Below are 17,114 nucleotides of genomic sequence, written 5' to 3'. Positions count from 1 at the left end.
CTCTGGGCCCTCCCTCGTCCTCGTGAGCCTCCTGTGGGCCTGCCTGCTCCCGGTGGCCTCTGCTTGAGCCTCTCCTCGAGCCGCTTGCGCTGGCGGTGGCTCCTTGTTGCTAATCTCTGGGCTGTTGCCCATCCAGTTTGGCTTCTGTGGGAACAGACTCTCCCGTGGAGCCTCCCGGGAACTGGCCCTGTGCCCACACCTTGACCTTAGCCCGGTGAGACTGATTCTGGACTCTGACCTCAGAACTGGGAGAGGGTGAATGTGCGTTGTCTTAAGCCCCACCTTTGTGGTGACTTGTTCTAGCAGCACCAAGAAGCCAATGTGGGTACCCGCCTGGTGTCAGGCTCTTTGGGGGAAGCTGGGCCCCAGTCGGGCGATGTCATATCTGGCAGAGTGCATGCTCAAGAGACCATGAGTTGCCAGAGCCGGCTCGTAACTGCAAACTGCCTTTGAGAAGCCCACGGTCTGGGGCGAGCCGATGCCCTGAGTGCCGGAGGAGTGTGGGGGCAGGCGGGCGGAAGTGTCTGTTGGGGAGGGACATGCGGCACTGCACCCCAGCATCCTTCGTTCCTGTGTTGCTGTCGTGACTCTGCTGTATTCTCCGTACTCCTGCAGCCTAATGTATATCCCTGTGTCAGCCCCTTACTTCTACCGACATAAACGGACCCTGTGAATGGAAAACCAGAGAAACCTAGAGAGGCACCTGAATCAAAGGGTCGAAATCAGCAGTGTGGTGATGTGACAGGTCGGACATGTGCCCCTGACTCAGCGCGTCACATCTGCAGGCTCCCTGCTCACTGCACAACCGCAAAGTGACCATGAGAAGATATTAGAAAACCCAAATGGAAGGATCACCCGTAACATAACTGGGGGGTACTCTTCAAACGTGTTCAGCTGGTGAAAACAGAGTGAAGAGTTGCTCCAGATCGAAAGATCAAAGAGACACACAAATATAAACGTCAACGTGAACTGGCTCCTGGACCAGGGAAAATAGCTGTAAAGGACATCATTGAGCCAATCAATGAAATTTCAATGAGAATTCTTGATTAGGTAACAGTATTTAGTCATGCTACTTTTTTCTGGTTTTGATAATCACGCCGTGGTTCTGTACAAGAACATTCTTGTTCAGGGAAACACACCCTGGAGTGTTCCGGGGTAGAGGGTGCAATGCCTGCAACCTGGCTTCAGGTGTTCAAGAGCAAACACAGAGACAGAGGGTAAAGCCACACAGCAAAATGTCAGCTGGTGACTCTGGGTGAAGGGTGGGTGGCAGTTCTTAGCGTACTCTCACAACTTTTCTGGAAAATTTGCAATTATTTCAAAACAACAACACCACAACTAAGCCAGAAAGGTGGGCAAACAAACACCAATGAAGTTTTAACAGGTTATTTAAATTCCAGCCTTTATGGCCTACCTCAGGCTTGGGCCTGTTCTCTTTGTTAAAAAGAATTAAGAATACTGTGGAAAGTTAAACTTTTATTAGCACCAAGCTGAGACTTTCTCCTTGAGGTAGCCAGAGGATTGGAATTAAAGGAAAAGGGATCGGGCATGGTGGCTCACACCTGTTATCCTAGCACTCTGGGAGGCCGAGGTGGGAGGATCGCTTGAGGTCAGGGGTTCAAGACCAGCCTGTAGAAAAATTAGCTGGGTGTGGTGGTGCCTGTAGTCCCAGCTACTCGGGAGGCTGAGGCAGGAGGATTGCTTGAGCCCAGGAGTTGGGAGCTGCAGTGAGCTATGATGATGCCACGGCACTCCAGCCTGGGCAACAGAGTCAGACTCTGTCTCAAAAAAAAAAAAAAAAAAGAAAGAAAGAAAATGGGAAGTAATTTCTCATCACATTATTTGCTGTTATTATTCCTGGGCCTTGTATTAAAATCACCCTGAATACACCAATCTGTGTCACTCTTTTGGGAAACATTCTGTAGAAGGTGGGAGCCACAGAAGGCTATTGAGTAAGGGAAGGGCATAGTTGTGCCTGGACTCCAGGGAAGTTAGTTTAGACCCAGGAAGGCCCTGCTTCATCCATGGTCTCTGTTCAATGAATTTCCTGTCCAGAATGATTTCTTAGCATCCTCCAAAGTCTCTTTCTGTGCCACTAATTTTTGCAAATGCAGCCCTGGCTGGAGTGGGGCGGCATCTTGTGGTCACCCTTTGGTATTGCGGTTTTCTCCAGGTACTCATTCAGGATATTTCCCGAAATTCTGTTCTGGACGCAGGGTCCAGGCATGAACAAGATAAGCAGAGTCTCTACACTGTTGCAGCCCATGTTCTTCTTTTTTTTTTTTTTAATTGAGACAGGGTCTCTCTCTGTCACCCAGGCTGGAATGCGGTAGCGTCATTAGCTCACCGCAGCCTCCGACTCCTGGGCTCAAGCAATCCTCCTGCCTCAGCCTCTCAGAGTGCCTCTGTATTGCATCATTAATGAATTTGTTGTCTTTTTATCCCTTTAGAATATGGGCTCCAGGCGGGGTGTGGTGGCTTTCGCCTGTAGTCCCAGCTACTTGGGAGGCTGACCTTTTTCTTATTGACCTGCAAGAGTTACTTACGGTATGGGTTGGCACTTATCAGTTATGTATGTGGCAAATATCGTCTTCCAATTAATTGGTGGCTTATTTTCCCATTTTCCCACGTGGCCTGATCATCACAAGTGCAAATTTAATATGGTTGAATCTATTGCTCATTTATGATTAGCACTTTATATGTCTTGATAAAGAAAACTTCCTTACCTCAACGGCAAAAAGATGGTCACAAAAGGAAAAAAAAAAGAGGGTCACATTGACTGTTTTCTGTACATTTTAAAGTTTTGTTTTGGCATTCAAATCCCCAATCCATGTTGGATTGATTTGTGTGTAGGGGGTGAGGTGGGTGTAGCGGGAGAATAAGGACCCCCAAAGGTATCCATGTCCTAAGCCCTGGAACCTGGTGTGAAAACTGACCATGCGAATTAGAGTTATCTTGTCACACCCAGCTCAGTCACTCAGGTACAGGCACATCCCTGGGGACTGTGTCGAGCCGGCTGCCGATGGCCTGCTCTCTGGCCAGCTTCCCCTGGCCGCTGCCCAAATGACCTGCCACAGCTCAGAGACCCGTTCTACCACCGCTGTCACTGCTCGGGGCTTGCCAGCTCCCAAAAGCTTCCCTAGAGCCCGTAAGTTTTCTTTCAAAACAATATGTAACATTTCTCTTTTTAATAAAACCTCCAAACTTCTTTTTGTTCTTCAAACATTCCAAAGACCACATGGTCTGTGTATATGCTCCAAATTACAACCCTATTTTTACATATTTTCCCAAATAAAACGTTTTACATAAAAATGTCTCTCTACTTGTGTTTGACGTTGATGCCGGGAGCATGTTATCTCGCGGGGCAGAGAGGGCTTTGATGGTGTGATTAAGATGACAGCCTGATCGGGCTCAGAGTCAGATTAGCCTGGATTATCCAGAGGGGTCTAGTTTACAAGATGAGGAAAGATGAGGCTCTTTCCCAGTTCTGGTCCGGGAGATGAGAAGAAGTAGCAGAGATTCACGGTGTGAGAGGAACTTGACTGGCTGCTGCTGGCTGTGGAGAAGGAGCACGAGGCCTCTGGGAGCTGGGACGGCCCTCAGCTCACAGCCTGCAAGGACGTGGTCGCCGGCCCCAGATTCTGCCCGGGGGGAGCAGCAGCGGGCCCTCCCCGGAGCCCCAGGAGGAACCGGCCCTGCCCTCACCTCGGTTCGAGCCCAGTGAGATCCGCCTGGGGCTTCTGACTCCAGCACTGTCAGATACAAATTAGTGTTGTTTAAGCCTCTCAATATGTGGTAATGTGTTATGGCAGCAACAGAAAACAGACATAGTAGGAACCCGCTTGTGTTTCCTGACCTAGAGATACCCGGGCCCCAGCACCATGTGACGAAGACGTCCCTCCTCCCACCATCGGCTTTCAGACCCCCACACATCCCACGGCCCATTTCTGGTTCTCCTTTACTTTCCGCTCCGAACAACTCACACAGCACTCAGAAACCACTACACTGGCTTTGGCCCCTTCTCCACACGTCTGAGCAGAAAGAGGCCTCCGACTCTCCCTCCAAGGGAGATCGGAGCTCTGCCCTTGGGCGTTCTGCCCTTGTCTCCTCTGACTTCTGCTGTGAGCAGGCCCAGCCGTTACTCCATTTGGTGCAAGGGGGCAGGGTGGAGCCCCTCTACTGTGTGGCCCGGGGGGTTCTCCAAGGCACTGGAACTCAGCATTCCCATCTCTGCAATGGTCCTCTGTCACGAGGACCAAACGAGCTCGCAGACTGAATGAGCTCGGAGCGGCGCCGGTCACTTGCTGTGTGCTGGCGCACAGTGCGGGCTAGATCTCACCAGACATGAGCTTCACCGCATTGGAGGTAGGTTTGATGAACACAGTGCCTTTGTTTAGAACAAGGATTTCTTATAGACACATGGCAGTGGTGACAGTTCCTTCTGATTGCAACAACGTGTAATTGGTCTCCTTGTGAAAGGCACCCGCAGACCTCGGTCAGATTTAACTTGAGGGAAAAAGAAATTATCAAGTGCAAGGTGAGGGTTCAGGAGACTTCAGGTCCAAAAGGGGCATTTCTGAGGGTCTCCGGGATCACACCAGATACTCTCACAGGACTTTCTGTATGGAACCCTCAAGGAGACTGCCTTTCCTGACGGAGGTGGTGGTGAGGCCAAATCGGGAGCAAGTAACCAAAAACCCAGCTACAGTGACTTAGCACTAAGGAAGTTAATTGTTTCAAGTAACAAGAAGCCCAGACACAGAGCAGACTCCAGGCTGCTGTGTCCGGAGCCTCAACGATGCCATCAGAGACCCAGAGTTCAGCCCGCCTGTCCTCATACTGGCAGGCTTCACGCTCACAAGACGGCTGCCGAGCTCCAGACCTTACGACAGGCCCAACGGCAACGAGGAGGAAGAGGTGTGGTCTCTTCCTTGTGCCTCCGCTTGAGAGAGGGGAAGCCACCCCTAGGCGCCCGTGCAGTTCCCCCTCAGGTCTCATTCCCAAAGCAATCCTAGGAGGGGGCGGGACCCCTGGTGAGCTGTGACCACCAGATTGACCCTGATCCCAGCACAAATGGGGCCTTTTACTAAGAAGAAATGGAGGCTGTAGGTGGGTGTGCTGGAGGTGGGGTGGCAGGCATCTATGGACAGTCTGGGATTAGAATGTGGGTGGCGGAACACATGGGCGGGACCTTCTCCTGTTGCCGCAGTGATCACAGATCCATTTGGATGTTGAGGGAGCAAGGCTGTAGGGTCTGTCTGGGGAGGGGACCCAGCACATGGGGGACACCTGGCGTGGATCGCTCAACAGCCACCTCATCCCTGAGTCCAGGCGTGGATCAGAAAGAGGGCAGGACGATGACCCCCTTGGCCTCCAGAGCACTGTGTATGAGAGCCGGCGGGTCAAGGACCTAGACGATGCGGGTCTGGGAGCTGATGGCCAGGAGGAGGAGATTCCCCCTGAGGAGGTGGCTGGGGAAGAGCCTGAGACCCAGAATCCAGAGGAGGCACTTTTTGAGCTGGAGAGAGTTCTGGACAAAGGCTTAGAGGACGATGTTCCTGAAATGAGGTGGGCAGTGGGGGCTGGGGCCTGCCCAGGAGGGGTGGGTGGGGCTCAGACCATGGCAGAGGGGAGGCAGCAGCAGTTCCCACCCCACCCCCTTCACCTGTGCAGGGCCCTGGGCCATGGAAAGGGTTGTTAACTGGTTTGCTGCCCCCGAAGATCCCTCCAGAGTCAGTCTAGGGTGATCGGGGGCCGGCATCTCTCACTGGCCTTTGAGGCAAAAGGCAGCAAACACAGCCATACCCCGGTGGCAGAAGGTAGAATAAAATGTGCCAATTTTAGAGTCAGACAGACAGACTGCAGATGCCAGAGTGACAGCCCTCAAGTCGGAGAGAAAAGGAAATGGAAAAAAGTTTCTCAACTCAAAAGTTGAAACCATCCTGGGCTCCACAAATTGCCAGAAATGGTCAGGAGAAACGTTTTACGTGAACTAACAACCTGATGAGTTGGTCTCTGGGGGTGCAGCTTTAGCAGGCGCCTCCGGCTGCAGGGTAGGGCGGGGCTGAGGCAGGCGGGCCTGGGGCTCCCTCCCCACCCCCTCTCGTGGTGCCATCTCTCAGGCCACAGGGACGTGTGCCATCCATGAGCACGCGATGTCCCTGCTCATGGGGCTCTGCTAACCCCAGCCCTAACCCCAACCTGTGGAGAAAATAGCCAGGAGCGTGAGGGGCCTGCAGGGGAGGACATTTGAGCCAAGAGCTGAGCTAAGTGAGGAGACAGGCAGATGTCTTGGCATTTAACGGTCCTGTTCTTGTCATCGTCAGCTGCCCCTTTTTCTCTCATGGTCTATTTGCTTTCTGGGAGGCAGGAGCTGCTCTCTTTGTAGCCTGGGGCCTGGCATGCAGGAGATAGTTGATAAATGCCTGTGAGAACTTCAGATGTCCTGGCCAGGGCCTCACCTCTAGCAAGCAGTGGAGCTGGGGTGTCAGTACAGGCCTTTGTGATTCGGAAATTCTCCCCCAGAGAGAGCCTGAGGGAAAGGAAATTCGGGTGGGCGAGGGCAGAGCAAGGTTGACATCCTCTGGGCTCCCAAACCTGCTGCGGTGGAAAAGCAGCTCCAACCCAACACCCGATTCTCCCGAAGCCGGCTGTCCATCACTCAGAGGCTCCCCCGCACCTCCATGGCCAAAGGGAGAAAGAGGAGGAGGCTGTTTGAGCTGGCAAAACCCAAGCCCAACTGGAAAGTCTTGAAGGACAGGTGAGGCCGGGCCAGGGCCTTGCTGTGGGCGGGAGGCCAGAGGACAAGGGCGCCCGTGGTCCCCTCTGCGTTCTTTCTGGGCTCCCCTCTCCCACTGACACCACATCCGTCAACTCCGGGCAGGCGGGGCTTGGCCAGCCAAGGAGGCTGCCCAGGGAGGTGAGAAGTCAGGACACCAGAGGTGGGGACTTGCTGGGAACCGTGGCCATTGGTGGCCCTCTGGGGGTGGCCCAAGGAGAGTGAGGCGCTTGGGAGCAAAGGCAGTGGGGGCTGGGACCCTGTCTCATCGCAGGATGGGATGCCGTTGTAAGGGCTATGCCTGGATTTCCCCATGCAAGATGAGCTTGCAGTTCTGTCTCTATTGGTAAGTCTGGGGGTCTCCTCCATCTGCCCAGGTTCCAGGGGGACCCTTCACTGGAGCCACCCTCTTCTCTCCAGGGCGAGGATGGGGGAAGGCGCTCCCTCACCCAAGGGCCATTCCTGACGCCACCCTTGTGCTTTGGGCTCAACCCCAGCAGCTGCTCCTGGGAGATGGCCCTGGGCCCTCCTCTTAGTTATACTTTTTTCCTAGCCACCCCTTCTCTGAGCATCAGCCTTGCTCAAAACAGTCTCCACGTCCCAGAGACCCCCAGACAGGCCTCCCTCACTGTCCTTCCCACCCACCACCCTCCCTCCCCCAGCCGCCCCACGGCACTGGCTCTAGGGGAGCCGCCTCCTGCTTCAGGCGGGGCACAGGGCCCGGGCCTCTGCCTCTCTCGCCCTGAGCTGCTGCTTGTTCCAGGCCCTCCGTGTACTGGACTGAGCGGTTCCTCGAGGATACCACATTGGCCATCACCGTGCCCGGTAGGTGTAGTCCGAGCAACCCCAGGGTCTGGCCGCTCTCCAGGGACATCGCCCGCGGCCTCCAGGGGCAGGGAACCGCATCCTCTGGGAGCTCAGGCACCTAGGAGGGGTGCTGGCCTCCATCCCGAACCTCCCCTCCCCCAAGCCAACATCCCTTCCCCTGACACACACTCTGGACTCCGCCCTGGTCAGGGTGAGGATGCAGGGTGGACTCTCCAGGAAAAGTCCGAATGGGGCCAGTATTTACTCTGCAAGAAGACCCTTCCCTTCCTCATGGTTTCCACGCTTTTGTGAGAGCCTGGGTACCTTCACGCAGATATTTCAAGAAAGCTCATTATAGAAGGGAGGTCGCAAGGCAGTTCTCTCCTGGGGGTTAGACCCTCCCCACTGTGCTCAGGAAGCCTCAGAAAACGTGGATCTGTACTAACTGCAGACTTAAACGCACGTTCCCAGCCTGTGGGTTGTCGGATCCACACTGAGCCAGTGTGGAGCGGGGCCCTCCATTCCCCATGAGCCCTGTCGCTCCCTTCAGGCCTCTGAGCCCACTGTCCCCAAAACGGGACAGCCAAAGTCACCTCTCTACAAAGTGTCTGAGGAACTGTGAGCAGGGACACCAGTTGAGCCTCCTGTCTTTGCCTTGGAGAGCTGAATCCCACAGGCAGCAAACCCCTGGGGTGGGCCCAAGCTGGGGCTCACCACCTGTTTCCCATTTTGCACAGCGGTATCCCGCCGCGTGGACGAACTGGCTCGGCCCAGGAGATTCTACTTGGAGTATTACAACAACAACAGGTGGGGAAGGAGGGCCAGGGGGCTCTCTGTAGGCAGAGCTTGGCAGGAGCACTTCCCTCCCCCTGACAGGGTGTGGCGTGGGCAGGGCTCCAGGTCCCGGGGACAGGTAGCCTGAGTTCAGACTGAGGCTGCCCGCTTCCTCACCCGGGCTGCTCCACCCCTAACCTCGTCTCCACCTGTTCAGTGGGCGGGGGTGCAGATCACACGTGCAAGGCGCTTAGCGCCCTGCCTGGCACGGCAAGTGCTCAGATGTTATCACTGTTAGGACTGTTGACTCTGAAAAGATAGAAATTATATGACATTGTTATTTTATGTACACCATTTTTTCTTAGCACTTAGAACTTCCATGCTTGTTTTTTAGAGTTATTTAGACACAAATTTTAATTATCCATCTTTATGCACCCATACAAGGAAGAGAGAAGTGAAATAGGCAAAGCGTGTCCAACTGTTTCGAATCACTTTCAACTCGGAGATGTTGATGTGGGTGTTCTTCCACATGCCGGTTTCACGCCTATATTTGTGCACAATAACTTTTTATTTTAATTCTGAATCATATTGTAATCTGAAGACAATTTATTTAAACTGCAATTAAACTTAACTCCTGTGGAGCCAACAATGCACATGACGTGACCGAAATGCTTTCAGTGTGAACAGCCACTCTGAGCACACACAGATGCCGTCTGGCTGGCGGTGTTTCTAAGCTGTCCCAACCTCAGACATGTGGAAGCGTGAAAAGAGTCCGCCTTAGAATCCACAAATATGGCTTTACCTCTGGGCAGAGGAGAAGCTGAGACCCAACTTTGGGAGGCGCGGCTCGCGAGCTGGGCTGGTTTCACCTTCCCCTTCTCCGAGGCAGCAGCAGGATGCACTCTCATCCTGGGGTCCACGTCCTCACCCGGGCTCTGGGTAATGGGGTGTGGGAGGCGGCCTTGGAGCCCTGTCACCACCTTGGGTGGGAAGGGCCGGAACCCCCCCACTGAGCTGGGGCAACCTCGGCAGAGGGCAGCTCTTGTCCCCGAGAACTCAGGGGAGCTTCTCTTGGGAGATCCTTGTGAACCCCCTTGGAGATGTTTTCAAAATGCTCTGCTTTCCTGGGTTCTCTCTTTTCCCCAGAAACAGAAGCTGAGAGAGATCACACACCTGGGTGTGCACACACACATGCACACGTGTACACACACGCACGTGCATTCTCCCCGTGGCTGGGCTGGGGTCTGAAATGTGGACGCCCCTAGGACCACTCCCGTCTGGCCTATTTCTCGGCCCACCTTGGAATACCAAGCGTCCAGTCGCCTGAAGGAACTGGCCACCCCGAAGATGCGGAACAACATTTGGAGCATCAACATGTCTGAGGTGGGCTCCTGTGCTCCCTGGGACCCGCACCCACCCTCCATGGCTGGGAAAGGTGTGGGCGGTGAACGAGGCCTTTAGGAGTTGGGGGACCCCAGGGGCCCAGAGCAAGACAAGCATGACCGCGGTGCTGCACGAGCAGGGACCGCCAGCCCTCGTTCAGGGAAAACTGCATTTTCGCCTCGCACCATCTGTAGACCGGCTCAGGGGTCATCCTTCCCTGGCCATGTCGGTTCAGAGTGGATCCCAACACTTCCTGCCCACACTCAGGCATTAGAACAATCTTATTTCAGGTATTTTGTTAAAATAGTTCAGTCTATTCTGCCTCAAAACTCTAATCTCTCACCCAGTGGAAAGCTTTTCCTTCTCGCCGCTCCCCCAGCCTCTGGCAACCACTGATGTGTTTTCCACCCTGTCCAGAGTGTCGTGTGAGTGAGACCACAAAGCCTGTGGCTTGAGCCCAGCTTCTTTCCCTTGGCACGGTGTCTGTCAGACCCTCCTGTGTCTGTAGTTCATGCCTTTTCCTTGCTGGGTCCTGTCCCATTGGACACTGTGCTGCAGCATGTTCGCCCACCTTGGAAAGACGTGTGGGTCGTCTCCAGTTTGGGACTATTGCAAATACAGCTGCTTTGAATATTCGTGTACAGGGTCTTGTGGTGGCGAGTTTTCATATCTCAAGGCTCAATAGCCAGAAGTGGGACTTCCTAGTCATTAAGGATGTCTGACTTTTTAAGAAATTGACCAACAGTTGCTGTCCCACTACTCAGGCGCAGCAGCAGTGTGTGAGGGCTTAGCTGTCCATGTGCTCACTGGCAGTTGGTGTCCGTCCCTTTGTCTGTCTGTTCATTTACATGCATTTAAGTTTCGGTCATTCTCCTGGGTGTGTAGTGGTTTCTCATTGTGGTTTCAATTTGCATTTCCCTAATAATATGTTGATGTATCTTTTCATGTGGTTATTTGCTGGAGTACACCTTTTAAAAATTTTAAAGTAAATCCAGATGTCATACCATTTCTCTTATAAACATTTCAGTATGTATTTCTAACAGACAAGGACATTTAAAAAAACACAATCACAATAACAATGAACACACTAAAAAATTAACAATAATTCCTTAATATCACAATACTCAGCCAGGCGCGGTGGCACATGTCTGTGATCCCAGCACTTTGAGAGGCTGAGGCAGGAGGATCGCTTGAACCCAGGAGTTGGAGGCTGCTGTGAGCTATGAGCACGCCACTGCACTCCAGCCTGGGTGACAGAGCAAGATCCTGTTTCTTAAAAAATAAATAAATAAATAAAAGAGAGAAAAGAAAAGAAAGCAAAAATAGTTTTCCTGCTGGGTTGCATTCTATCGTGTGAATATAGCACAATTAGCTCACGCAGTGCCCAGCTGATGGCAGCTGGCTGGTTTCTGGGATGTGCGTGATAAGTAAGTGGCAGTGCACACCACTGTGCTCATTTCCTCCCATCAGGAGTAGGAGTGAGTCTCTTGTATGTGGTGGTCATCCAGTGTGCACATGTTTGACTTTAATTGAGGTGGACAGGTTGTTCTCCAAAGTGCTTGTACTAACTTACTCTCCTACCAGCCATGCATTAGAGTTTCTCTCCTCCCACATTCTCACTAGGGCTTGATGTCAGACTTTTTCATTTTTGCCAAATTTGTGGGCATGAGTGGTCTTTTGTTGTTTTAGTTTATATTTCCCTAGTCAAAGAAAGGATTATCGGCCATTTAGGGTTACTCTCCTATGTCATTTGCCTAGCTCATTTTTGGTTTCTAGAACTACTGATTTGGAGGAGTCTTTATATATGATAGCTACTAATCCTCTGATGAACACATTACAAACTAGCTTCTTCCCAGTAAGTCTCTGGTCTCAGTGCTGTTTGTGGGGTATTTTGTTTCAGGACCCATTAGGCGTCGTGAGCTGTTTTACTCCCTCCCTCTGCTTTTGTTTCCAGGTGTCCCGGGTGTCCAGAGCAGCCCAGATGGCCATCCCCAGTCAACGGATCCTCCGGTTGTCAAAGCCCAGAGCCCCAGCCACCCTGCTGGAAGAGTGGGACCCCATGCCCAAGCCCAGGCCGCACACGTCAGACTACAACCGCCTCCTTCACTTGGCCAGTAAGGAGGTCCCCGGGGCTCAGTTCCTTAGGATACCCTTGTCCAAGTCCCTGCAGACAGTTTAAGCCCTGCCAGGAGGTGGGTGGAAGTAATGTCTCCCCAGGGAAGAGAAGCAGAAATTAGAGGGGGTGTGGTCCAGAAGCAGAGGGTATTGTCTGAGGGGGTTCCTAGCAGGCAGAGTTGGGTGCAGGGGCCAGAGAGCTGAGCCGAGGTTCAAGGCAGCTTTATCAAGATTGTTGGCCTCGTGCCCCTCCTTTAGAACAAATTAAATGCCCATTTCCCCCAATGACAAAAGGAATATGTACTAATTGTAGAGACTTTGGGAAATACACAAAAGCATAATGAAGAAAGTAAAAATAACCTGTAATGCCACCACCTGAAGATAATGCACTTTGCTGTGTCCCCCAGGGGTCCATACAGGATGTGCCAGTGCATGCAGCCATGAGTGTGCAGTGGGCGGGTTCAGTTCACACCTGCATCCTTCCAGTTCACACCTGCATCCTTCCAGGCGCTCTGCCAGGGGCCCCATGTCTCCTCCTGGCCTGTCTCTGCCCATTCTCACACCCACATCTGATCTGTTCTGAAATCCCCCGGGTTCCACTTTCAGAACACCTGGGACCCACAGCCACATGCCCTGCGGCCCCCACCTGGCCAACCAAGCTCCATTGCCCGCCCGGCCCGGGGCTGCCCTCACCTGCTGCAGCCCATTTCCCATGGGGTAGCCAGTGGGACCTTGCCAGATTCTGACTGGATCCCCTCTGCATGCACACGGCCTCCCAGGGCTCTGCCTTCCTACACTGGCCGCTCCCTTTGCCCGAAACGCTGGGCCCCAGACTCTTGCAGGGCTGACTGCTGCACCTCCACCTCCATTGGGGCTGGGCTCACATTTTCCCACTTGTGAGGCTGCTCTGAGTGCCCCATTGCATCCCACAACCTGAGCCCACCTCTGGGTACCTGTGAGCCTTCTGACATACAGCATATTTGTGTGTCTGTCTATTGTGTGCCAGGCCCCTGAGGTCATAGGCTTGGGAAAATTCACTGTGTATCCCCTGTGCTTGGTCACAGTTGCCAGAGAAATCAATTGGCCATTCAGGTTTACTCTTCTATTAACATATCATTTTCCCATTTTCCTGCTTCCTGGTTTTCTGGGTTATAGATTTGGAGCAGCTCTTTATATAAGATGGTTACTAATCCTTTGTTGAACGCTTTACAAAATAACTTCTTCCCAGTCTGTGTCTTATCTTTTAACTTTGCTTATGGGGTCGTTTGTTTGTTTGTTTGTTGATTTCCTTAATATTTGTTTTTGTTTTGAGACAGAGTCTCGCTCTGTTGCCTGGGCTAGAGTGCCGTGGCGTCAGCCTAGCTCACAGCAACCTCAAGCTCCTGGGCTCAAGTGATCCTCCTGCCTCAGCCTCCCGAGTGGCTGGGACTACAGGCATGTGCCACCATGCCCGGCTAATTTTTTCTATGTATATTTTTAGATGTCCATATTATTTCTTTCCATTTTTAGTGGAGACGGGGTCTCGCTCTTGCTCAGGCTGGTCTCGAACTCCTGAGCTCAAACGATCCACCCGCCTCAGCCACCCAGATTGCTAGGATTACAGGCATGAGCCACCGTGCCCAGCCTTGAAATGTTTTTTCTTTGTTATTTGCCCTTTTAAAGTATGGGTGGCCCAAGCCTGTAATGCCAGCACTTTGGGAGGCTGAGGTAGGGGGATCAGTAGAGGCCAGGAGTGGGAGGCTGCAGTGAGCTGTGATGATGCTACTGTGCTCCAGCCTGGGTGACAAAGTGAGACTCTGTCTCAAACAAATAATAATAATAATAATAAAGAGTACAGTTCAATGGCTTTTAGTATATACACAGGGTTGTGCAATCATCTCCCCATCAGCAGTCATTCCCCTGCCTCTCCCCAGACCCTGGTGACCACGAATCCACGTCCCGTCTCTGTGGATCTGCCTGTTCAGGAGGTTCTACATAAATGGAGTCACACACTGTGTGTCCTTCTGTGTCTGCCGTCTCTCACTGAGCACGATGTCCTCAGGGTTCACCACACTGTGGCCTGTGTTAGAGCCTCCTTCCTTTTCACGGCTGAGTAGTGTTCCACTACGCGGCTGGCCATGCTTTGGTTCCCCATTCTTCCACCAATGCACAGGTCTTTTGAACTGGGTGCTGTGGCTGAGAGGGTTGAGCTCTGGTGCTGTCTCTCTCTCCTGCCCCTTTAGTGCCCAAAGCCCAGTCGGACAAGTGCGTTCCTGACCGAGATCCTCGCTGGGAAGTACTAGAAGTCACCAAGAAGGCGGTGGCCAGTCCCCGGATCATCTCCCTGGCCCAGCCCAAAGTGCGCAAGGAGCTCAACGAGGGCTACAACCCCTATCACATCTCCCCAGCCTCCCTGGTGGCCCAGGCATCTCCGCGCCTCTATGAGCTTGCCACCCCCAAGAGCATCACCAAAAAAGTATGACCAGCCTCTGAGCCCTCTGCGCCCAGTAAACACCCAAGTGCATCCTAACCCTGTGTATGTGGTTGCTCTGAGCTTTTGGCCTGGGGGAGGGTGGACAGGCTGGAAGGCCAAAAGAATGGTGAGGAGGAATAATAATATTTATTTTCACATTCAACCTGCGATTTGTACAGCCCTTTTATTTCCCAAATCACTTTTATTGACCATCTTGGTCTCCTCTGAAGTTAGACTTCAGCCCCCACAACTTCAGAATCTTCCCTCTGGACCCCTCACATCCAGTCTTGCTTATCCAGCCTCCTGGGCGTCCACACGCACCTCCAAGTCACAATGATACCCACAATAAAACCAGCTAGTGCCACCGCATGACTCACTGATCTTTATAGTGACTCAGTGGTGGAGGACTCTAAGTGTCCTGTTTTACAGACGTAGAGACTGAGGCTCAGGAGGTCAGGGAAAGACCCACAGTCCCTGCTGTGGTCTGGGCATTTGTGTCCCTCCATAATTCATATATTGAGATCTTCACCCCAAGGGGATGGTCTCAGGAGGCAGAGCCTTGGGGAGGTCCTGGGGGCAGAGCCCTCATGCTTGGGATTGACATCCCTGTGAAAGAGGCCCCAGACATGCCCCTGGCCCCTTTGTACCGTGTGGGGACACAGAAGTGGGCAGTGTGCAACCAGGAGGAGGCCTCACCCTGATCTTGGACTTCCAGCCTCTAGAACCGTGAGAAATAACCGTCTGTTGTGTATAGGCCACTCAGTCTATGGTACTTTGTTACAGCAGATGACCACAAACAGGGTGACTTAAAACAGTAAACATCTATTCTGTCACAGTTCTGGGGACAGAGTCCAAAGTGGGTCTCAATGGGATAAAATCAAGGTGTGGCAGAGCTGGTCCCCCTGGGGGCTCCAGGGGAGAACTCGTCTCCCACCTTTCCCAGCGTCTAGCGACTGCCCACATCCCTTGGCTCGGGGCCCTTCCTCCCCCTTCAGAGCCAGCAGCGCAGCGTCTTTCAGTCTCTCTGCCTCTGCCCCCCCGCCTCCTCGTGCGAGGACCCTGTGCTGACACTGGGCCCCAGGTCACCCAGGGTGACCTCCCATCTCAAGGTCCTCAACTTAATCACAAGGGAAAAGTCACTTTTTCCGTGAGAGGTGGCCTGTCCACAGGTCCTGGGGACTAAGTTAGGGATGTCCTTGGGGCGTTATTCTGCCAACCGCAGACCCACAGACAGTCTGACAGACAGCCTGTCACTCTCAATTACTCTGTAGCCTGGAGGTGTGATAGGGCTGAATTTGAGAGACCTTTAGGAAGTGCCACGTCAAACTGGTGCAACAAATGATCAAGTGTGGGGTGTGCAGGAAGGAGAAGGGGAGAACACTGTTTCTTAGGGATGGCATCACCATTCACTGATAAGGAACCCTTTCTTGTAATCACAGGGGAGGGTGATGAATGGTTTTTCAAACTGTTGGGTTTGGAGGTGCTTGACATTTCTAAGAGAAAATATACACCAACGTCTGCACCTGTACCTGTGCCCGAACCTACACCTGCAGCTACATCTGTACCTACACCTGTGCCTGAACCTATATCTGCATCTATACCTGTGCCTACACCTGTGCCCACACCTGTGCCTGAACCTACACCTGTGCTCACACCTGCATCTATACCTGAACCTACACCTGTGCCTGTACCTATACCTGTGCCTACACCTGCCTCCACACTTCTGCTTGTACTTGCACCTACACCTGCACCTGTGCTTACACCTGTGCCTACACTTACACCTGCACCTACACCTATGCCTATACCTTCACCTGTGCCTACACCTGCACTCACACTTTCACCTGTGCCTACACCTATGCCTACACCTGTGCCTATACCTACACTTACACCTATAACTGTAACTACACCTACACCAGTTGGGAGCACTATTCTGAGATTCAAAGAGGAGACTTGGGGTGAGACATACTTTGTGAGTTATTCTGAAGATGTGCCAGTGTAAATATAGGTGCAGGCACAGGTGTAGGTGCAGCTGTAGACACAGGTGTAGATGCAGGCACAGGTGTAGGTGCAGATGTGGGAGCAGGTGTATGTGTAGGCACAGATGCAGGTGTAGGTGTAAGTGCAGGCACAGGTGTAGATGCAGATGTCAGAGCAGGTGCATGTGTAGGCACAGGTGCAGATGCAGGTGTAGGTGCAGGCACAGATGTAGATGCAGATGTGGGAGCAGGTGTATGTGGAGGCACAGGTGTAGGTGTAGGCACAGGTGCAGGTGCAGGCACAGGTGTAGATGCAGATGTTGGAGCAGGTATTTGTGTAGGCACAGGTGCAGATGCAGGTGTAGGTGTAGGCACAGATGCAGGTGTAGATGCAGGCACAGGTATAGATGCAGGCACAGGTGTAGGTGCAGGCACAGGTGTAGATGCAGATGTCAGAGCAGGTGTATGTGTAGGCACAGGTGCAGATGCAGGTGTAGGTGTAGGCACAGGTGCAGAGGCAGGTGTAGGTGCAGGCACAGGTGTAGATGCACATATTGGAGCAGGTGTATGTGTAGGCACAGGTGTGGGTGTAGGCACAGGTGTAGGTGCAGGCACAGGTGTAGGTGTAGATGCAGGCACAGGTGCAGGTGCAGGCACAGGTGTAGATGCAGATGTTGGAGCAGGTATTTGTGTAGGCACAGGTGTGGGTGTAGGCACAGGTGCAGGTGTAGGTGCAGGCCCAGATGTAGATGCAGGCACAGGTGTAGGTGTAGACACAGGTCAGTGCAGGTGTGAGCAAAGGAAGGAATACATGAACTCACTTGGGGAG

General features: G+C 52.9%; 1 protein-coding gene across 1 annotated transcript; it reads left to right on the top strand.

The window, feature by feature from the left end:
- The first annotated feature begins 5,278 nt into the window (after positions 1 to 5,278).
- On the top strand, positions 5,279 to 15,460 carry THEG (theg spermatid protein). Its single transcript, XM_045547666.1, has 10 exons — positions 5,279 to 5,568; positions 6,647 to 6,760; positions 7,053 to 7,124; positions 7,542 to 7,603; positions 8,323 to 8,392; positions 9,625 to 9,742; positions 11,697 to 11,856; positions 14,080 to 14,224; positions 14,259 to 14,436; positions 15,305 to 15,460. The coding sequence occupies exons 1-10, from the start codon at positions 5,279 to 5,281 to the stop codon at positions 15,458 to 15,460; spliced, it is 1,365 nt and encodes a 454-aa protein (XP_045403622.1).
- Positions 15,461 to 17,114: the final 1,654 nt, after the last annotated feature.

Source organism: Lemur catta, chromosome 1, assembly GCF_020740605.2.
Source record: "Lemur catta isolate mLemCat1 chromosome 1, mLemCat1.pri, whole genome shotgun sequence".
NCBI lineage: Eukaryota > Metazoa > Chordata > Mammalia > Primates > Lemuridae > Lemur > Lemur catta.
Note: the sequence above shows the minus strand (reverse complement) of the source record. Positions and strands in the feature narration are given on the sequence as shown.

Coding starts and splice junctions, on each gene's coding strand:
- THEG (XM_045547666.1), top strand. CDS start 5,279: ATGGGGGACACCTGGCGTGGATCGCTCAACAGCCACCTCATCCCTGAG. Junction 6,761..7,052: donor TGGAAAGTCTTGAAGGACAG/GTGAGGCCGGGC, acceptor GTCTCATCGCAG/GATGGGATGCCGTTGTAAGG. Junction 11,857..14,079: donor CCGCCTCCTTCACTTGGCCA/GTAAGGAGGTCC, acceptor CTGCCCCTTTAG/TGCCCAAAGCCCAGTCGGAC.